This window comes from Tursiops truncatus, chromosome 9, assembly GCF_011762595.2.
Source record: "Tursiops truncatus isolate mTurTru1 chromosome 9, mTurTru1.mat.Y, whole genome shotgun sequence".
Classification (NCBI taxonomy): Eukaryota; Metazoa; Chordata; class Mammalia; order Artiodactyla; family Delphinidae; genus Tursiops; species Tursiops truncatus.
Window position 1 is genome coordinate 51,074,766 of NC_047042.1, and position 23,995 is coordinate 51,098,760.

The window sequence follows — 23,995 nt, forward strand, 5'->3', positions numbered from 1 at the left end:
CCCCATCAACTAGCCAGCATCCAAGTTTCTGGATAAATGCAGTCTAATCGCAGACCATGGAATATTAAAGAACAATGAAAAGAGAGGACCTCTGGGGAAGGGGAGTTTCAACATTAAGTTATACTTTTAAGAACTAAAGAGCGCTATGGGGAGAAAAAAGTTCCAACTTCCTTTCCACATTACAATAGGTAAGGTTATGCTAATTCTGAACATTACCAGCAGGCTGAGTTCCCAGCTGCCCTGCAGTCTAGTCTAGGGTGCTGCCAGTCTGCAGGGTCCAGCAGTGTCTGCCTACAGGGACAGCAGACACAACCTTGTTGCCTGGACCAGCCTGTAGCCATCACTGCCTCCAGGGCGGGACAAGGACAAGACTGGGTGTCTTCATGAACTGCCTCAGATCTTAAACACAGCCGCCCACAGCACCATCTGCTTAGTGCCATGTGGACCCTAAAAGAAAAATCCGGTCTGGTCCTAAAAATACTATTTGCTTCACCAGGAACCATCTCCTAGGGCTCATGCCTCACGGGCCTCTGTTTTACATAACATTAACTAGGGATGCTAATTCTGTGTCAGAATGGTACAGTGGCCACACCCTGGAATGTGAAAATGTAAACTGTAAAATTCTGCCAAAATGTGCCATCTTCTCCAAGCGTAGCAAACGCAGTTTTATATGTTCTAAGGCTCGCTGACCACGAGTTATAACTGGACTGGAGTCATCATCTTGTTCTTCCTTTGACTCACAATGTGCAAGATGTTTTTCTCCTGTATTTAATAATAAAACTACCATTTAATAATAAAATTGGCATATGTATTAGCACATGTGACTTAGAAGGATATAAAATCCCTGAAATTGTTAATACGTACTCAGTACAGAAGTCAAGAACTGCTTCCTTTATCAACGTAATGCCACTCAGCTCCAAATGCACTTTCCATTGCCCACCTGTGATACTGGAATATTTCTCCCTTGCCAGCTGGCACAATGTAAATTTTGTCAGTAGATAGAGCTGGAGGGACCTCGGAGGAGGAAGGATCTTAGCGTGATTCAGTGGCACATGACCCCCAGACATATACCCTCTCTGCCACCTAATGGTGCTCACCTTCCAGCTTTCCAGCCCTAGCCAGAAGTTTCCTGCTTGCCCCTCAGAAACCAGGAGGGATCTCCTCCTCACAATGCCCTGCCCACCAGACTAGGCCCGCTGGCACCCTGGAGGGGGGCCTCCCTACTAGCTAGTCTTGGCTGGCAGTTCCATATAACCAACCTCTGTCCTATGGCCATGGACCAGCTCTGGCCCGGGGCAACCCAGTGGGCTTCTCCGCAATCCAATGGGTTGCAGACACACCTTTTCCAATGAGGTCTGAGCCCCAAACTTGGGGAAGGAGACCCTTTCCAAGTTTGTTCCTTTCTTGAGTTCTCTCCCTCAGTCTTAAAACATTCTTTAGAATTCTCTTTTCTACCCTTTTAAAAGCAAATCCCTTGTAAATAGTTAATAACTCTCTATATTAAACCACTCCTGCTCAAATTACAGTGTGGTTTGTGACTCCAGACTTGATCCTAATTGATAACTATCAATTGAAGAAGATAGCGACTTTAAACCTCAAGTTGCCTCAATGCTGTTTGTTAATTTCAGCATTCATTTCTCACTGGTGGTCTGGCACATCACTGACCAGGTTACTTCAGACCTTCTCTTGTGTTCTTTAGATTCCAATTCATTCAACTTACCAATAAATTACTAGTAGAAGATGACATCAATTAATATTCTTTAAGAAAAAGTGGGAGCTTCCTTCAGAATCCAAACTTTATAATCCCTGTACTGTCCTCCTATTGATTTTGCTCACATTCTTTTCCACTTAAAAGAAAAAGTTGAAATTGGCCCTCACCAATACCATACCCTCCAACTTGATATATAACATGCTTGTTTTGTATTCCAGATTTTATCAGTCAGGACCTTCCTTACAGTTAATTGCCCTATCTTTTCTTTCTCTCAACACATGAAACCTGGAGATCAATTTTGGAAGACTTCACAACAATATTGAGTCTACCAGTTGATGAACATAGTATATCTCTCTATGCAAATCTTTTAAAATTTCATTCAGTAGTATTTTATAATTTGCAGAATACAAATGTTGAACACATTTTATTGGATATAGGTATTTCATTATTTGGATGCTATTATAAATGGTATTTAAAATTTTAAAAATTTCAAATTGTTTGTTACTAGTACACAAAAATACAGTTGATTTTGTACATTGGTTTTTCTAGTAGCTTTTTGTAGCTTCCTTAGGGTTTTCTACATAGGTGATCATGTCTGTGAATAAGGAGAGTTTTACTTATTTCTAACCTTTATGGCATTTATTCCTCTCCCCTCCCCTCCTCTTCCCTTCTCGCCTCTCCTCCCCCCTCCTTTCCTTTTTGTCTTATGGAACTTGCCTCCAGTCACATGCTGAATAGGACTAGAAGGAGTGGATGACATACTTGCTTTGTTCTGAACCTTACAGTTAAAACACTGAGAATGTTACCGTTAAGTACAATAGTTTTTTGTAGATATCTATAATCAGGTTAAGGAGGTTTTCTTGTATTTCTAGTTTTCTGAGAGTTTTGACCATGAATGGGTGTGGAATTTTGACTAATTCTTTTTCTCCGTCTAGTATGATGACCTCACGGACCCACCAGCTTATACTATACATGAAAAAGAAAACCATATATTTTTCTCTAAGACATGCTATTTTTGCCTCTTTTGAAGCAGCCAAACTAACATGCTAACTAAAACACTTTCATTGCCATTTGAAAGTTGTAGGAGTATTGTCAAGGGTTGGGGGCAAGATAGAGGCCAGACGGAGACTACTGCATTGACCAGGTGAAACATAATGGTGACTTGGACTAGCATGGTAGAGAATCATGGATCAACTGAAGATCTATTTTAGAATAGAAGTAATAAAATTAGCTGATAAATTTGATGCATGGGATGAGGAAAGGGTAGAAATTAAGAATGACTTCTAGGGCTTCCCTGGTGGCACAGTGGTTGAGAATCTGCCTGCTAATGCAGGGGACACGGGTTCGAGCCCTGGTCTGGGAGGATCCCACATGCCACGGAGCAACTAGGCCCGTGAGCCACAACTACTGAGCCTGCGCGTCTGGAGCCTGTGCTCCGCAACAGGAGAGGCCGCGATAGTGAGAGGTCCGCGCACCGCGATGAAGAGTGGCCCCTGCTTGCCACAACTAGAGAAAGCCCTCGCACAGAAACGAAGACCCAACACAGCAAAAAATCAATAAATAAACTCCTACCCCCAAGATCTTCTTTAAAAAAAAAAAAAAAAGAATGACTTCTAAACTGCTGGCTTGAACCACTGGATCACGGATACTACCATTTACTGACATCGGAAAACTTGGGGAGGAAAAGATTTGAATGATTTTGCTTGTGATATGTCAAGAGCCATGATTTAGATGGATTATATCTGATTTTCTTATTAGTCATCCAAGTGCATGGATTGATCAGGAAACTGGATACAGGCTGGCACTCAGCGCTTACCACACAGTATCATACTATCTGTTTCCTTGTTTTTCTCCCTGGCCAGACTGTGAGTTCCTTGAAGGTGGGGACAATGTCTTACTTATTTTTACATCCTGGGTTCTAACACAGTACCTTTCATAAGGTTCACATTCAATAAATACTGGTTAAATTAGTCCATGAATCCTTTGCTTTAGTGAAAGGCATACTATGAGCTATACAAAAACTTGCTATGGGATTATAATACTTATCTATACTTCACACTGATCAAAATAATTAACTAAATAACTAAAGGAAATCAGAAGACAAGAACAAATATTTTAATGAAGGCAAGACACTTAAAACTATTGAGGCACAAAGGGACCGTTTATGACATTAATGTTAAAATGTATGAGAGATATTATACAACAAAAATAACTACAGTGGAGAAAACTGAAAATTTGTGGCGATACCATAAAGATCATCTAGTCCAGTAGTTCTCATACTATTGTTCCTTGGAGTTGTACGATTTCTTGGAGGCACACCAGGGCTATCTTGGGGACAGAGCAAGGAGGTCAAGCAGGTGGGATTTGGGATTTCAGGATTATAGGTGACATTTCACTTCAAAAAAGAAATTATTTTACTAAAAATTTTTTTGGAAAGTTATGAGTACTCTAGCCTCATTCCATAGGTGAAGAAACTGAATCCTACTTAAGCATGTCAAAATTCAAATAGAGACAGGACTAGAAGTTGGGTATTCCACGAACCAATCCAGAGATCGTGAGCTTTCATTCCAGAATTCATCTAAGAATATACTTGACATACTTTTATATTTACTATCTATCGCCTGGTACAGTCATAAGTTTCATAAATCTATTACTGATGGTTATATCACTTACACTGTGCTTAAACACAGTATTATGCAAAGAGAAAGAGCTTTGAGGACAACAGCTGGGTTTAAGCTCTGCTGGCTACAGTTACAGGAAAGACTTATGTGCGAGTTATTTTAATGGACGCAGTACGGAGCATTCAGGTCAACTAACTTTGTTGCTCAAACATTACTAGGAGGTGAATACGCAAATTACTGCAACATATCCTAACTTTCCCCGCTGAGGTTTCAATGGAATTAATTAAATACTAATCAGAAGTAAAGGACAAAGCAACAGGACAAAAAGAAAATCTTTTTATATTTACATTTGAAAAAGGTATTACCTTTTCCAAGAAAGGAAAAAACAGAAAGCAAGGGTACTACTGAAGGTACCTTCATGTTTTGTTTTCATTATCACTATATTATTTCTCCAGCAGGTTATGCTGCAACACACTGTGGATAAAATCTCTTCATCTGCTTTCTTCTTTCTTTTCTGAGTGATTTTTTTTATCTTATCTGAAACGACAGGCTGGTATTATCAAAGCTGTGTATCCTGAGAGTCAGTAGCAGGACTGCATTTCCTTTTTTCATTACTTTTGGCAGAACACACAGACCTTAGGGGTAAGCTATCAGTGCCGATATGTCTTCAAATTCTTACTAGGCTCCCTTAAGGGTAAAAGAAGGTAATTAATCTGTCATCTTAGACAGTGTACTGGTCCTTCACAATATTTAAAAGCCTATTTCTTAGGGATGAAATGTTATCATAAACAGATGAACCAGAACAAAAGAAAAGGAAACATTTTTAACCAAAAGCTGCTGAAGAGCATAAAGGTAAGTACTGAACTTTTAGGAATTCTAAGACTAAAAACCAAAACCAATAACAACAATAACAAACAAAAGCAATATTTTTGCCTGCTTATTTTTACTTGCTATTTCTGCATTTAGTTACATATTTCTGAAAACTAATCTGCCATATGACTACCTTGCTGCTGCCATAAACTTTATTCCAGTGAAGACCAAACAAATATGAATAAAAAGATTTAGAAACGCCTTGCTTTTTAAAATGCATAATCCTCTTAGTTACTATGTTGATGTCTTGAAGAGTTTCCTGAAGCTCACAGAAGCATTCTGAATCATTCCCTCTACAAGCTGCTCTTTTGAAGTTGTCAGTAAATGTGCAGATTCCCACTTAGAATATCTCCTTTTTTAGGGTTTTGGGGAAAAGCCTCTTAAAATGAGTTCTTATCTTTGTCTTTTTCTGCTTTCTAAAACTTGTCCTAAATATTGTCATAGGCAGCCCTGAAGCGTGAAAAATTATCAAAGAGCAGGCCTGGGGTATGTGGGAGGAAAAAAGTCAGGGTATCCTTCTTTGTCACTGGAGCAACACCTTAATGAACTACTTACACCAATGGGAATCTCAGCATCTTTTTCTGTACCTGCAGGGGTAGCCACGTCCTTCTAAGACTTTCTTGGATCCTATCCCACTGCAATAAACATAAGGCTTGGCTTGTCAGGCCTGGCTGACATCAGTGGAAACAATCTGGAAAAAGTGTGCACATCAGCAAGAAGGAAAGCACAGATGCTTTGGAGGCAGGCATGAGAAAGGACAGTAAAATATCGAGCAGTGAAATGGAAGTAGCCTATAGTGGACATATTTGTAGTTCTTTTTACTTTAATATAGGCTTTTGAACACTAAATTCAAATTATAGGCTAGATTCTTGACATTTGTCAAACTCATGGGCTGTAGGCCTACCAGTGGATGGTAAGTCAAAAGGCAAGAGGAAATGAGCGTTCTGTTGTGGTTCATTCAGTTCCCTAACTTTCTGAGCAAAGGAATAGCAAGCAGTTGGCTTATTTAAAAATCACAGCTTGCTTCCTGAAGCATTTTCATGAATAAAATCATCACTTTGGAAACTCCAAGACAAAGAAACACATATATCAGTACAGAAAATGAAACCATCGCATCGTATGCCTGAGTCATTATTTTTTCTCAAATTGGTATTAAAGAAATGCTAAAGTGGTGGTTGAGACAATAGTTTGCTAGTAAGTAATAATTCAATATTTGTAAGTCAGAAATATGTATGTTTTAACCAATAGGCCATTCTCTATCTTAAAGCTCAAAGGTAAAAGTTTCATTAATTGCTATTAATGTCACGGCATTTTGTGTGTTAGACAATATTCTGTAGCACCTCTTACCTTTTTTTTTTTAAAGTAATGTTGACACAGGTTTATTCAAATGAATGAATGCTCCCATTGTAACTAACTCATACCACCTTAAATACACAGGAAGAGGACTGATCACCAGCAATGTTCCCCAACCATACTCTCTACTCCCAAAGTACCGATTATAGGTTTTTTTTTAATGTTACTAAGAACTTTTATTTCCTTTTTAGCCTAAACACATATAGCTAGCTGATGTAAACTAGTAACAAACTGATTATAGGTTTTTAATGCCTCACCTTGACCTTGTTACTATCCTGCTAGCCACTCTACTTCAGGACCTGATACTTACTTATCTTTCCATCTCCCTGCTCCACCTACCACAGCTTCCATTAAATTGCCAGGAAATAAATATTTTTATTGCCTGTCTACTCTCTTCCACATAGTGGCTCATTGACAGAAAAAAAGGTATAATTCCTAGAAGGGGAATCTTACTATTGACTCAAAAGAGGTGAACAGATTTTGAGAACAGTATTCTGCTTTATTTTAAAATAAATTTATTTATTTATTTTGGGCTGCATTGGGTCTTTGTTGCTGCATGAGGGCTTTCTCTAGCTGCAGCAAGCAGGGGCTACTCTTCATTGTGGTATGCAGGCTTCTCATTGCGGTGGCTTCTCTTGTTGTAGAGCACGGGCTCTAGGTGCGCGAGCTTCAGTAGTTGTGACTCGCGGGCTCTAGAGCACAGACTCAGTAGTTGTGGTGCATGGGCTTAGTTGCTCTGTGGCATGTGGGATCTTCCTGGACCAGGGCTCAAACCCGTGTCCCCTGCATTGGCAGGCGGATGCTTAACCACTGCACCGCCAGGGAAGTCCCCAGTATTCTGCTTTGATTCATCTACAACATCTTTTTTTTTTCCTGATAGATTTTATTTTATGGAGCAGTTTCAGGTTCAAAGCAAAACTGAGCGGAAGGTACAGAGATTTCCCATATAATAGCATCTTTTATGATCTGCAAAAATTGAGCTTAATATTTGGAAAGATGAACAAATACTGTATTACATTTGTTAATATATATATATCTTTTGGCCAGATAGAAGGTTATAATTTCACTAAAGTTAATGCCTTTTCCATTTCACATCCAATTTGACATCATGGTATATCAGGAAGATCACAGTTACGAGAAGAGTCACTGTACATACTACTTGATTATTTGTCTAAAAACAATTTTCACTATAAGGAAGAAAATTAATAAGGAATGGGCAATCAAATTTAGTTCTCTTATGATTTTAGCTTCCTGATTTCCTCAGAGTGGTACTCCCAGTGCAAAGTACTAAAAAGAAGATTCAGTGAAAATTTTGTCAAACTTCTTCAAAATAGAAATTTACTGAAGCCCACTTCCGGGCATATAGTAGGCACTCACAACTGCTGAATGAATTGAATCACATTCCAAGAGTCAATAATCAGATTAAAATGTGCAGACATCACCATTTTGTGTGAGAGACAAACAGTATTTCCTTTTATTGGGAATAGGATGGGATCCAAAAATGAGCCTAATATTACTCTCCAAAAAAGGTTTTATTAACAACTTTCAGCTATTTACTTTTCACTTGGCAAACATGAAACATTTTTAATATTGAATTTTACTTAGAGCAAATTGATAGTAATTTCTTCTACTGAGCTTCAATAAAATGAACTCTGCATTTGAATGTTAAATATCTGCTGTGAGTGATTTACATATTATTAGAACAATGAACTGCAAAAGAAGAAATTAAAGGAAAATATGAACTCAGATCTATTTTAAAACAAACAAACAAATGAAGGAAGGGAAACTGCCTTTAATTTTAAAAGTGGTTCTTAATGTCATCTCCACAGAGTTCCCTCAAAAGATGCATTTTAACAAGAACACAGTGAAGTTTTAAAAATGCAATAGTTCTCTCATCATGAGTTTATTCCTGCAGCGTCAGGGAACACACTAATTCTTGATTTGCACAAAGTACTCCTTTCTTCCGCATCCCTACTCCCAAATCCTAAACTCTATCAGGGGAATAGGAGCAGAAACAACTGCAAGGCAAGGTTGAAGTTGAAGGGAGACAGCAGAGAGGATCCGGTAAAGAAACCAAGAGGTCCAAAAGAAGGAGAGATAATTTGTAATTGGGAAAACAGAGAAAAATTCATTAGAGGGGAAAACATTTCTAATATTTAGAATGGGTTAGATTTAGACATTGGAGATTGGAGGAATTCCTGGCAGGTGTAAAGGCATAGAAGTTTGAGAGCACAGGATGTATCCTTCTACCAATTCTTGCATCTTTACAAAAGACTGGACAAGATGAAAGGCAAAGTATGACAAGACTGCCATTTGCTCTGGTCACAGAGAATAATATCCTCCCAAGCAGAGACTCAAGTTCACTGATAATTTTAATATGTAAAGTTATTCAAAACTAACAGAAGCCTAGTTTATATTAGACACAACACAAGAATAAAATTCATTGAATGGTACATTTAAAATAGACAATTCTCAAGATAATGCGGTAATATATACAACAAAACATTATTCAGCCATAAAAATGAATGAAATCTGGCCATTTGTGACAATCTTGGATCTTGAGGGCATTATACTAAGTGAAGTAAATCAGACAGAGAAAGACAAATATTGTATGATCTCACTTATATGTGGAATCTAAAAAACAAAACCACAAACCAAGCTCACAGACACAGAGAACAGATCGGTGGTTACCAGAAATGGAGGGGGGGGGTGTAGTGGGGGAGGGATGGGCAAAATGGGTGAAGGGGGTCAAACTGTACAAACTTCTAGTTATATAATAAACTAGGGATATAAAATAAATAAATGGATAAAAAACAAAATAAAAGACAGTTCTCAACCCTTTTCCAGTACAACTAAACTCACAGATAAAGAGATTTTAGGAAGAATTAAAAAAAAAATTCCATAGTCTACACACTACCTGGAAAATGTATGCCTGTCATTTTCAAAAGAGGTGAGTGAAATAAAGAACAAATTCAGCTCCAAGGTCAGATAATCTGTTAACCTGACTTAGGAGAAAACCATTCTCTAGGGGACATGCTCCAATGACTTAGGTGTATTATTTTATGTGATAAATTTTAATCAACTAGCCATAGCTTTCTATCAAGATATAAAATAATGAGACATGAGATCGATTTAAAATAGAATGTTTTGAGGATGCTCTTTTTCCTTGAAGGGGGTTTTGCAGGAGATGATACAAGGTCAGGTTTTAAACGAATTCACACCTCACAAAAAGATTAACAGCCCGGACAGATTTATCCTTTTGGGTAAAGTCTTCTGAGGCATAAGAAAACATAGGCTGCAAAATGAGGGAGGAAACCAGAATGTTTATCAAGTAATCAGGCCAGATAAGAAGTTATAGCAGCTGGAATATGATGATTACATGTGATGATTACAGATATTTGCTTGTGTACACAATTCTAATAATAGTTACATAACATTATTAATATAAAGCCATGTGAAAGAAGCCCCGAAATATCCTCATTATAAGACATGCCGCTTGAGAATCATATCAAAAGTATCCCTGTAAGAAACACAGGACTTGGTTGGACTGAACTTCTATATTCTGGATAGTAAGCCCATACGACCTAGGTTTTTAGGTTGCCACATGAGGCCAGAAAATTTAAAACATGCATAACATTTCAAAGTATGACATGCATCTTTTAAAGTAAGAGTTTCTTCACCAGAAGGACTCATCAACCAGGGTCTGCTCGTTTGTCTGAACGCACAGAGTCCCATCCCTGGAAACCTGATTCTAAAGGCCCTGAGTGGGGCCTAAGAATGTGTATTCAAGAAATGATTCCCAACATGGAGACTTTGCTGTGATATTACTGAGACACTAAACCAATGCCAGCATTTGCCTACCCCAGATTTCTCATGACATGAGAAAAAATAAATTTTTATACTGTTTAAAAAATAAATTAAAAATATAAATAAAAATTAAAAAAAGAAATGATTCCCATGTCAACCTCCTGCACACTCATGGTTATGAATCAGAGCAAAAACAACCAAACAAACAACTACAAAACAAGAGTATTTTGGTGGAAGAGTCAGCAGACTTAGGATATAGTCTCAGTTCTGGCACTTACTGAACATATCTTCTTAGGCAAGTTCATATAATCTCTGAAGACAGTTTTCTCAGCTATAAAACAACAGGTATAGCACCTACTCTTTCTTGGTCCTGGGATCAAAGGAGATGTATTAGTTATCGATCGCTGTGGAACAAGTTACTCCAGAACTTAGTGCCTTTAAATAACAAACACTTACTATCTCCATACTTTCTGTTGGTAGGAATCCAGGTGTACCTTTGTTGGGTTGTTAGGCAGACATAAGCTGATCCCCACCCCATCCTGGACCAGGTCCTCTTTCTCTTCCCCGGCCCCACCCCTGCACACTGGTGATCAGAACACGCCCAGAGATCCTCCCTTTTTGTACTCAAGGACCGAAAAGTTTCCAGCCTTATCAGGACCAAACAAAATAAAACCCACCAGCACAGGTTGGCGCAGACGCACCAAGACCTAAAAGGTGACTCAAAGTAACCCAGGGTTCACTATGCTGTACTTGTAATAAATTAGCATTGTGGTTTTTGCCCCCCATCCCCAGTGGATTTCACTTTGGTGCTTGTGGGTAAGTGCCTGCACACTAGGAGAACAGTTATATAACCTAAAGCTGTCAATCAACTTGTCATTTAAATGATGCAGGACACAGGGAGGGACTTTCCACCACTCTGAAACACCAACCCGACCCTCACTGTGGGGCTGCTTCTGGTTTCCAGAGAGCTTGCTCTCCTTCTCTCTCTCAGAAGCACACTTTTGCTTTGCTTAATAAAACTCTTGCTACTTAAAACTGCTCTGTCTCTTGATTGAATTCTTTCCTTTGGGGGACAAGGATCAAGGAAATTGCCATTTTGGCGGTAACACCTTAACTGTGTGCCTCTGGCTCGGAGTCTCTCATAAGGCAGCAATTAAGGTGTTAACTATGGCTGTGGTCTCACATATAAAAAGTTCAACCAAGAGAGGGACCCACTTCCATGCTCACTCACACGGCTGTTGCCAAGTCTCAGGTCTTCAGCGGCTGCCGGCTAGAAACATCAGTTCCTTGACACAAAGGTCCCTCCACAGAACAACTTACAACATGGCAGCTGGCTTCTCTCAGAGTGAGCCAGTGAGACTGTAAGAGAGGGTGAGCAAGAAGGAAGTAGCAACCTTTCTGTAACTTAGTCGCGGAAGTAATATCCCAATCTCTTTTGTCACAGTCTGTTCATTAGAAGCAAGTCTTTAGGTCCAGCCCACACTCAAGGGGAGGGCATTACACAAGGGCATAAATACCAGCAGGTGGGGGTCACTGGGAGCCATCTTAGATGCTGTCTACCACAAGAGCTGACATGTGATGTTCTGAGCAATGAAAGACTTATATGTGGAAACACGTTCCAAATGAAAAAAAAATTAAGCTACAATCTGAGTTATAGAAGTCTACTTTATGGATAACATTCTGAGAATTTGCTAAGAAGTGTCATCACCTCACTCACCTCACATGTGTCACACTATGGCAGTATTTCACCATTTTTTTTTCAGTCTGACACATCTGTGAACTTGTTAGTCAAAAAAGGAAGAAAAGGAGAGTGAGCAAATAAGGGACCTCATGACCCACCAATTAACACTCTGTGACAATTCACACTTTCATATTTATCATGGGAAGCAGTATGGTAATGGCTATAAAGAGTATGGGAAAAACAACAAAAATTTTAGAAGTTTGATAAAACTGTTTCCCAGACTGTTTTTTCCTACAAAGCTGTTTATCAGCTCAAAATGGTGATATGCCCTAATGGAACTGTATCAATACGTAATCAATGTGGCAGTTTTAAAACATGGCCCCAGCATTCTTGACGCTCTTTCCATCTAGAACTGGGGTCTATGTCCCTTCCTCTTGACTCTAGGTGAGGGTTTGTGACTGCTTTGGCTGACACAGTCACTGTATGAATTCTGAAGCTAAGTTAAGAGAAACCATGCAGCTTCTATCTGGTCCTCTTAGGACACCCACTCTTGAAACACAACACCATCCCATGAGGAAGCCCAAACTAGCCCACATGGAGAAAACTCACGTAGGGCCTCAAAGACTACGAAGAGAGAGATATTTGGCTAGTCCCCAACTGCTCCAGCTTCTGATTGCTTCTGCTCCAGCCACCATCTGTCTTCAACCATATATCTGCAACCATGTGAGAGACCCCCAAGTCCATAACTGCCTGGCCCATCCCTTACTGAATTCTTGACCCTAAAACTATGACAAATAATTTTAAAATATGACTGTTGTTGATTTAACCCAGAGTTTTAAGGTGGTTACATAACAAGAGATAACTGCAAAGGCCAGTAAGTAATCCCATACTGACAATAGGTTAAAACATTCTCAAAACATTTAAGACTGTTAGACTACAGATATGAACCACCGCCTCCAGAAAAGTCTTCGTAAAAACTATTACAATTGGGAAACATTTATAGCTAGGATGGATATGCCTAAAAGTAATCTTATGTTAATAGGAAAGTAAACTATTATACATCATAGAAATTGGAAACAAAGCATTTCTATTTCTATAATAAGGTCTCAGATCAACAGCTGATTAACAAATGTGGTCAGCAATGACCTCCTTCTCTTGTCATATCATATATCATAATACCATTTGGTATTACATCAGCTTTGCATATATTATCCATTTCCTTCAACATCTACCCCCGCAGATGCACATTACTGTCAGCCACATCCCCTCCCTTTCATTTAAGAATCATGCAGATCATGATAGCTTCAAATTCCTTTTTTTCTCCTCTACAACATTTATTTAAATCTTCCTCTCCTTCCTTTCTTCTTTCTTATCTTCGAGAAAATCTTTTCATTCACATTTTCAAGGCACCATCTCTTCCACCCATCCACTCTTGCCTCCCAATACCTTGATCTGTCAAATATGCTTTCTTATATCTTTGGTGTCCTTTACCTTCCAAACATCCTGGGCTTCACTATTTAAAACAATATTTATGACACATAAAATTTATAAATCTTGACTTAAAAAATACCCTTAAGGTGACATCTAATCCTATGTACTCAGCCAATACTCAGATTGTCTATACTCAATGTTTTCATTTTTTCACTGCGCACTTACTCTTTAAACCCATTGTAACCTGACTTTAAATATCCAACCCTACTGGAACTATTCCCTCAGAAGTTACCACCTGTGGCCTTTTTTCAGCACCATCCTCCACTGACTTCACTGTACTATTTGGTGCAGTTGATAAAGCTTTCCTTTTTGAAATTCTTCTACTTTTGACTTAAAAAAAAAAGTGTTCTCTGGCTCCCCTTGAATTCTAGATATTCTTTCTCTGTTCTCTCCTCCAAAGCACTGTCTACCTTCCAAATCTGAAACATTTCCCACTTTCTTGTATCTACACCAACATTTCTGATGAACTAAATCAGGAAGCCCAAATCTCTTGCTGCAGCATAATTCCAACTTGCAACATGCACACAGGTGGACTTCAAACTCTCTTACTGATTTGCTCAATCTGATGTTTGAATATTAACCCATACAGGAATTTAATGCTTTACAAAAAGCAAGGACTTCTCATATAAGAAAATGCTTTCTATAAAGGAGGTCAAAGTAATAAGAGTATTAGAAATCTCTTTGATGCAGTGGGAAGAGTGATCCTTAATTTGACAAATTCAGGCCTGAGAACTCTGATTTTAATACTCTTATCATTAAGCACAAACAGGTTGCTATCCTCTCCACCTAAATGCTCTGAGCCCTAAATCTTCACGTCTTGTGGCTTGACTAACTTCACTCAATGCACAAGTATCAGGATCCTTGAGAGAGACTTCCCCAGTACGCCATATGTAAAGTGGCATTCCTCATGCAACACTCATGAGATACATTATATATTTATTTGCTCATTGTCTATCTTCCCTCACAGGAATATAGGTTCCACAAGAGCAGGGACTTTGTTTTGTGCAATGCTGTCTCCCCAGAACATGGAAGAGTATTGAGCCCATAGTAACCACATAATAAATATTTGCTGAAAAATGAATAACAACGAGAAAGTGAATGATTTAATGAAAATCTTCTCATTTTCCATTTACAGAAAGTTTGTAACACTATAAAGTGAATGTAAGAATCCTCAAGGTAAAAAAATATTTTTTTCACCATGTGAGCCTATTCAAACCTGTAGGTAACAGCCAGCTAATCTTCAAATAAATGTTTCTTTGTAAAAAGTAATGTGACTATCTATTCTGTAGTGAAATATCCCTCTGTCTTTGTTTTCTTCTCAAGACAAATGACCTTACTGAAGTTTACTACAAAAATTTCGATAGCTTACTGGCACAGAACTTTCTTTATTAGAATACACACCTAATGTCTCCATATATGAATCACCCGATTTTTATTTCTCTAACATCTTCATTTTCACTGGCTCTGCATCATTTTTCTTCCTCATGGACGTCTGTTTTTCATAGAACACTTCACCTGGGAAGACCCTAAGACAGTGTTAGTCCAGGGGTTTCGAACCTTTCTTTCAGCAGCGAGATCTATCTCACATACAAAATCTTGATGAAAGCAGAGCCAGGAGTGGAGGGGTCGGAGCTGGCCTCCCTTGAGGCTACACTCACCTTGACTCCAGCATCCCTGAGACACTGAGGAGGATCGTAAGCCTCCTTTGAAAATTCATGGATAGTCTAAATTTCCCTAATTAAACTGAGAGGCATGTTCTGTGTCGACCCTTCCATTTCTCCAGAAGGAAACCCTTCTCATCCTCTGGGCTAAAAGCATTAGCTGCAAAAGTACAGGATGTGTGCCACATACTATACAGGCAGTGGAGGCACACGCTGAGGGAGCACAGAAAGGAAGGGCCCTGACCCCAAATTCCTCACCCACCAGCTAACCAGACCTGAGCTGATCCACAACCTCCCTCGAGGGAGTGATTATTTTTCTCCTATTTTATCCTCACTTCTCTGTTGCCTGCCCTTACCTTGACCTTTGTGTAATTGTCCTGATTCTCTCCTACTTTACCTCCCTACCCCCATCCCACCCCCACAAACTATGAGCATCCCTAAAGCCTAGGCAGTGTTCCTCTGCTCCTCCCCCACTTTCTCATTATTTAAGAACCAGTACAGTTTAGGTCCCAACATTGTCTGCTTTGGGTCAACAATCCCTTGATCCTCATTTTTCTCCTAATTCTGTTCAGTAAGAGTTGTGTACTGGACGTCTCCACCTGGGGTCACCTGCTATCATATAAAGTCCAGACCCTGAGCTCTCTTCTTCCTCTCCCTCCGCTGGCACTCCTTTTCTTTCTTTTCTTTCTTTCTTTTCTTTCTTTCCTCTTTTTCTTTCTTTCTTCTTTCTTTCTTTCTTTCCTTTCTTTCTTTTTTTTTGATAATTATGCCATCACTTCCATTAATTTTTATTTTATTTTTTTATTAATTTTATGGCTATGTTGGGTCTTCACTGCTGCGCACAGGCTTTCTCTAGTTGCTGTGAGCGGGGGCTACTCTTCATTGCAGAGCACAGGCTTCTCATTGCAGTGGCTTCTCTTGTTGCAGAGCATGGGCTCTAGGCACAGGGGCTCAGTAGTTGTGTCTCGTGGGCTCTAGAGCGCAGGCTCAGTAGTTGTGTCTTGTGGGCTCTAGAGCACAGGCTCAGTAGTTGTGGCACATGGGCTCAGTAGCTGTGGCTCAGGGGCTCTAGACTGCAGGCTCAGTAGTTGTGGTGCACAGGCTTAGTTGCTCCGTGGCATGTGGGATCTTCCCGGACCAGGGATCAAACCCATGTCCCCTGCACTGGCAGGCGGATTCTCAACCACTGCAGCACGAGGGAAGTCCCAGTGGCACTCCTTTTCAATGTCCCCATTATTTTCCATGACTTCATGGAGCACTTAGTTCCCCAAGCTTGAAACTCTGAAGTTATCTTTGACTCCTTTCTCTTCCAAATCATTTATGTACAAGATGTATTACAACAGTTTTGCAACAACATCCTCCTGACCTGACTGTCTGGAAGCTGTTCTAATGTAGCACAGCTAACAGTACATTTGAGGTGAGCAGGGACCGTGTCTGTTGGTTTTCCACTGCCTGTAGGCACAGAGCCTGGCACGGAATAGATGCCTAAAAATTCTTGTTGAAAGTATAACTGAATGGGATAAAATTTACTGTAGCATAAAAACCGTAAGCAAATTACCTAGTACTGTAATAGGGTAATGTGTTAGTACACTTGGGAACATTAATAAGATATTATAGCATAATTAAAATGATATTTTCAAGCACATATTAATGGCTTGGAAATTGCTCCCTATTATGCTTTTTTTTTTTTTTTTTTTTTTTTGTGCGGTACGTGGGCCTCTCACTGTTGTGGCCTCTCCCATCGCGGAGCACAGGCTCCGGACGCGCAGGCTCAGCAGCCATGGTTCACGGGCCCAGCCGCTCCGCGGCATGTGGGATCTTCCCAGACCGGGGCACGAACCCGTGTCCCCTGCATCGGCAGGCGGACTCTCAACCACTGCGCCACCAGGGAAGCCCCTGCTCCCTATTAAATGTGAAAATAAAGAGAAGCTGAATACAAAACCCATAAATCTATTATTAACCCAATGGTGAAAATCTAGAAAAGAAAATACAAAAATATTTAACACTGGTTATCTCTAAATGGTGGTTTTAATTTCTTTTCATACGGCTTTAAAATTTTTCTAGCTGCCTTATTTTTTATAAGCTTAAGACTTGAAAAAGATTTGCCACCATGGAAATAACCAGGACTATTGATGAGATTTAAAAGAAACATGTATTAAAAGAGGCATTTATTTCAGGGTGGGTGGTATTATAATCCATCTCCCCGACTTTGTTTTTCTAAAATCAGCTTTAAAAAACATTGCTTAATATTTTCAGTATCCTTCACTCCAACATGTATTGCTTAGTTCTCTCCTTCTGTCAGCCTTTATATAGTTGAGTTTATCATTATATCATATTACATTAATTTTGCTGAAATGCCACTTTAACTTTATTATTCTTTCGTTAAAAATTGTACTGTCTCCTTATTACTTATATAGACAAAATAAAATTAAAAGTCCTCAATCTATCAAAGTCCAAACTTCAACATCCTATCTCACCTTCCATGCATACAGGACAGACTCCTACTGTGCCTACTCCACTCCTGGACCGTTGCCTGATGTTCCCCATATCCTTTACTCCACTTCAAATCTTATACTTCCTTCCATGCTTAACAAAAATGTTCTTAGAAATTTCCTTTGAACACCCACAGCCCTTATGCATAATCCTGTAATATGCATTTTTAGAATTAAAAAAGGTTAGAGCCGCAAGACACTATTGAAATCATTTAGTTCAATTCCTCCCTTTACAGATGCAGAAACTACAATCCAATTAGAAAAGGTGGCTTGTTCAGGGAAAAAAAAACAATCTAGGATTAGAATTCAATATTGAATGCTTAGAGTGTAGTATTTTAACGAATACAGGATCTACTATATTACTGGATCTCCCATCTGCTGATCAATTGCTCAGCAATTTTTCATGACTCCATTCCTAATGGTATGTCTTGCCTGCCTATCTTGATTGCCCTCATTTGCTCCAGGGCAGATACCCTGGCACAGAATTCCTTTCCATCTCCATTGTACCTAGTGTTGCAGAGGGAGTGCTGAAGAAGTATGGCGGACGTCCACCTCAAGCAACCCAATGATGGAAGTGAAGATACAAATCTGTGACAGCAATATTCCATCTTAACAATGTGGCTGCTACATCCAATTGGATGGTAATGACCATCAAAGAAGGTGATGTCAACTTTCTTTTACATTCTATATGGCCGTTCTAGCCAATCATGAAACCTCAGGGTTATGGTTCGCATTAATATCCTGGAAAGAGAGCCAAGATGGGGAAACAAGGACTGGAACTGGGTCTACAGGTTACGTCTCGGCAGTCAGTTCAATTGTAAAACACAGAGGCTTAAGGAAGGATCTGACTCAAAAGCCAGGCTGAGTAGTAGATTTCAAAGTTGCCAGAGGCTCTTTTCACACACACACAAATACACACACACACTCTCTTTTAAACTCTGAATGATATATACACGGAAGAGAAACATTCTAACAACTGTACCAATCAAATAATGTACAATATGTTAACAAATAACTGGTGGATGAAACTCCGTTGCAAACCAGAAGACCAGGAGACAGGGAAAAGTGAGCCTCTTGGGGTTAATCAACATTCAAAGGCAGGGAGAACTAGAACAGGCCCCCGGAACACAATCCTGCCAGCCCCTCTGTCGTGGCTGCTGTACTCTGGGGCCATGAGCCATACAAACCCAGAAGCATCTGCCAAAGGTTTCAGACAGCTGTGCAAGCACTCTCTGCCATTTGTTCAGCTGTTCTGAAGTGGCAGAAGAATGCTCCCAGGGTTCCATCAAGTAGAGTTCTTTTTCAATTCAGAACAATATGATTAGAATATGATTAGAATATTAGTTCTGATTTTGTCACTCTGAATATACCTGGGTGAATACATCTACTGCTTATTTTCGCAGCTAACAAAGGTGAATAGAAAACATCGTGACACATTAAAAAATGAGTAACGCTAAAGAAATGATATAAATCACTCTTTTACTGTAATAGCAGAGTTACTGCTTAGAGAAGTAGGTGCCCATTCACCTGGCAATTCAAAATGTCTTGAATATAATTTGTCAAAATTCTATCACTTTCCTTCCTTTCTTGTATATGAACATCACAATTTCAAGGAAAATGATTTAATGGTGAAATCTCAGACTGCAGTATAGCCAACTCACCTTACATAGAGCAACACAGTTACTATGTTGTGGAAGTGAATGCACTGGACTTGTTAAGAATGTGAACTGCTCCTTCCCACCAAAGGAAGGAAAAAGAAAAAACAAGAAAAAGAAAACCTTCAAAAGAAAGATATAAAGGCTCTAGTGACTGATCTTTGTTGCTTTTCACATAAAGACTCAGTGTGTAGGAGTTAATTATATTAGTTATCTTGGGTAACAAGCTTGAATTCTGTGCTTCAAAGTTATTAATCAACCACCTTTCTATATACAGTTCACAGGCAAATGAATGGACTTAATCCCTGTATTAAAACACAAAACAAAACGAACAATTCCATGTTTCGTGACTTTTCAAAGTTGATTATCTCCTTGGCAATGCTTTACGAGAGGCCAGATACACAACTGCTGCTTTAGAAAAGAGTCTCTGGCAGTTTACATGAGAAGCCCGTGAAAGTGGATTTAATCACATTTAAAAGTTATTCCTCTTCAGACCAGACATAAAAGGTCACCAAGAAAAAGCATTTTTTCCCAGTGATTCAACCACATTGGGTTAGTAAAATTTCTACTTCCAATGATCGCACAACTCCTGAGAGAGTCTGCTTGTTTAATGTGTCATACGGCTAACATTTGCAAATTTAAACAATTCAGGGGAGGAAATAAAATATTTAAGATGATAACATTTACTGTCAAAAGAAGTTTGCAGATTTCTCTCTCTCTCTTCTTTTTTGGTCATGTCTAATTCTTCAAGGTAAAACATAACATTATTTAATACTAAAGCAGCAATTTTATATAGATGAGGATCTTTATCTCCTAATTACCAAAGGACATTTCACTTGTAAAAATCATTACATGTGTAAAATAAACTACAGTAAATGAAGGAGTTATTACCATAAATCATGATGCTTATCTGCATTTAAGCGTCTCTGTGGTCTAATAAGAGCAAACAGTAGCTTGGTGTATCAATATTCCCATAGACAATTTACAATGATGTATTTCTCTGATTTATTAAAAGCCTAGTCATGGCTCAAAGGTCTCTGAATACCCATAAAATTAGGAAATAATTGTCATAAAATTAAGAAATAATAACAAAATCTCCATACAAGAAGCAATTCAACAAGATAGTACCTATTGGAAATGACTTACATTATAAAAATAATATTGAAAATTATAACTTTGACTAAGCTATATCAATAAACTATGTTTTCATGAAACAAAATTTTTGGTACAACTGCTATAGAATATACCTCATTTATACAACCATTTCTTTTTCTTTTAAATTTACCCTGAAATAATGTGTATGTAGGGATATTTCTTTCTATATAATTTCCCTTTGAAGTTTTCTGATTTCAAATATAGTAAATTAATGATTTTAGCATTAAAAATAGGTAATTTGACAAGGTTATATAAGTATTGTTCAATAGGTATCACAGTGAATAGTTAAGTGGAATCTAAAGTTTAGAAAATTATTATCAGAATATAATTAAGTGGTATTATTATATTTAAGCTTTAAATAAATTAAAAAGCTTAATATTTAAAGATATGTTTTGGCATAAAGATCTATATGATGCAAAGTATAGCCCATTAAAATTCCCTCTCCTGTCATGTTTTGCACAATATGTGAACAAGTTTATTGTATTTTGGGGAAAATAACTGTGGAAAGTTACTTAAAATAGCTGAATGAAAATAAAGGCTTGATTAGAAAAAAGGAAAAGAGAAATATGTTTATGTTAAATTTATGCTAAGGGCCATGAAATATGAATAAAGAGATATTATTTTTTCTTGGCTGGGAAAGTTCATTTTATATCATTTCTTTGTAATATAATCTATAGGCTCAATACAATCTCAATGAAATCAGTAAGCGACTTTCTTGACAACAGAGAGAAGGAAGTGTTTCATGAGTTTAGATGGAGGAAATGAAGTATAGAATGGTCAATAGACTTATGAAAATGAAACTATTCAATTCAGGACTTTCAATTCTAATAATTTTTCTTAACTAATAGGATAACTGTGCAAAGAATATTTCTGACAGCGCTTTATAATAGTTAAAGACTATAAACAATATCAGGCTGATTAAGCAAATAATTCTCATCCATACGATGAAATACTCATCACTAAGAATGATGATAAGTTTCTGGATTTATTTTCCAATGAAAGGTGTTAACTACCTATTGTTAAGTGAAAAAAGAAAGTTACAAAATAGTATACAAGATACAATTTAATTTTTTTAACATGTGTTGAAATGGAAGATATATACCAAAATACTAAAAGTAATTTTCTCTGGGTAGTAGGACAAAGGGGTTTTTCAACTTTTATACTTTTTGACATTGTGGGAATTTTCCATTATAAGGCTGCATTATTATAATCATAAGACATTATTTTAACACTCTGTGTGGGAATTTATGGATAATAATAATTAAGTAAAACTGAAAGGAAGTGGATACAGACAGCCTCTGGGAGAAGAAACCAATAAGATAAGACTTTGAAGAAAGTTTCTATAATATTAGAGACTCTGCTGTTTGTCCACCCACTGTGAATACACCGGGATGCCTGGGGTATAGGATACTGCATGGTGGAATCACGTGTGCTTTGATTTTCTAGTTTTCATATTCCTTTTCTTATCATTTAATCCTGACATCAAGGTGAACACAGCAGTGATGGAGTCTCAATTCATATCACTATACCCTCCTGTGGTCCTTATACTTAATATGAAAGCTACATTTTAAGGGTGTACTTGCATAATCCAATAAGTGCATGTCTTCACAAGGTCCATTCTAAAATGTGCCCCAGTGATTTCACATGGGACATTTATTTTTAAAAAGTATGATAATGTGGTTAACTGCTACAATGTATATAGTCTGACTCCTTTTAACAAAAAAAATTAATTTGTCTAGCTCTTATTCCATGTTTTAAATAATAAGTTTATATGAATATTAGCTAATGTGGAAGTTCCACTGAATGAAAATATCTGGTATAGAAATGATTTGATTAAAATAATAACAACACATCTATTGGGTATTTATTATGTGTCAGGCATAGTTCTAAAAGCACTTTATGTAATTAAGTTAATTATTCCTCAAAACAATCTGTGAGGTAGGTGTTATCATTATCCCTTATTTTACCCACAGGAAAACTAAGGTTCAGAGAACTAAGTCCCTTGCCCAAAGTGACCAGAGCAGGTGACAAAACCAGCTCATCTGGCTACAGAACAAATTTTATTTTTATTTTTCACAGATTTACAAAATTTTTTTAATTTAAAATTTTAGAATAGTTTTAGATTTATAGAAAAGTTGTGAACAGTAATACAGACAGTTCCTATATACTCCTCACCAGTTTCCCTGATTGATGAAATCTTACATTACAGGGAACTTCCATCACACCTAAGGAGCACACACTGCTATGCTGATACTAACTAAACTGCACACTTCACTTGTATTTAACTCATTTTTCCCTAATGTTCTTCTTCTGTCTCAGGATTCCATGGAGGATACCACATTACATTATGCTGTCATGTCTCCCTAGCCTCCTCTGGGCTGTGACAGTTTTTCAGACTTTCCCTGTTTTTCATGACCTTGACAGCTTTGAAAAGTACTAGTCAGGTATTTTGTAAATGTCCCTCAGTTTGGGTTTGTGTGATGTGGCTTTCCAGATTAGGCTGGGGTTATGGTTTGCGGAGGAAGACTACAGAGGAGAAGTACCATTCTCAATACATTATACAAAGGGTACATACTACCAATGTGACTTATCTTTGATGATCTTAACCTTGAAGACCGGGCTAAAGTACCATTTGCCTGGTTTCTCCATTTTGAAGTTACTATCTTCCCTTCCCTTCATTCCATGTTCTACTTTTTAGAAAAAAAGTTACCAATCAAAGCCCACATTTAAGTGGGTAGGAGTGGGAGGGAATAAGATACACCTACTTGAAGGGGGGATATCTATATAAATTATTTGGAATTTTTGTCAGAGCCTTTGTTTTTAACCCACTCTTCTATATTGCCTCTGACATCCTACCCTTTCTTACCATTTTGGCATATTATTCATGTGCAGTAGTTTAAAAACACAATTCTTCACTAATTTCCTGCTTTTGCAAAGATCCAAAAATATGTTAGAATTAAATGTGACAACCAACAAATTTGTTTGAAATTATTTTCCACTACCACTGTAGGATTTGTCACTGAGGGATGCATTCAAGTCCAATTTTTTTCAGAAGTATTCTGTAAATAACTTACCAGAAATATTCGTTCAAGTTGATCCTGAATGTCTTTCATTCCTGGAAAAGCAGCAACTCCTTGGATCATTTCAACAAAGATGCAGCCGACTCCCCTAAAGAGAGAAGAAAGAACTGTTACTAAAACATCAATATACTCTGCTAAGAATACTAAATCTGGAATTAGAACATCTAATTAGAACATCTAAATCTGAAATTAGAACATCTACTCCTACAAAGGAGAAACAATGAACAAGTAATATTCTAAATAAGTATAAAGGGCTGTGCCACATGTACCTAGATCCCTTAACTTTCCTTTCCCTTCTCTGTCTACTGCCCAGAAAGGACTCCAAGTAGATGCAACTACATAGGCTCAGAAAATGGTGCAAACCAATAAAATATAAGCCTCACTGACTACGTTACTCACAGGATATGGCGAAGAAACT

The 23,995-nt window shown here is 38.0% G+C and overlaps 1 protein-coding gene across 5 annotated transcripts in view; it reads right to left on the minus strand.

Moving 5' to 3' along the window:
• Window positions 1-23,995, minus strand: part of CDK14 (cyclin dependent kinase 14) — a 618,912-nt gene that overhangs the window by 172,237 nt on the left and 422,680 nt on the right. For all 5 annotated transcript variants that reach the window (XM_073809735.1, XM_073809734.1, XM_073809736.1 and 2 more), the window contains one exon: window positions 23,572-23,665. In XM_073809735.1, coding sequence (XP_073665836.1) covers window positions 23,572-23,665 — 94 coding nt within the window. The remainder of the gene's footprint in view (window positions 1-23,571; window positions 23,666-23,995) is intronic.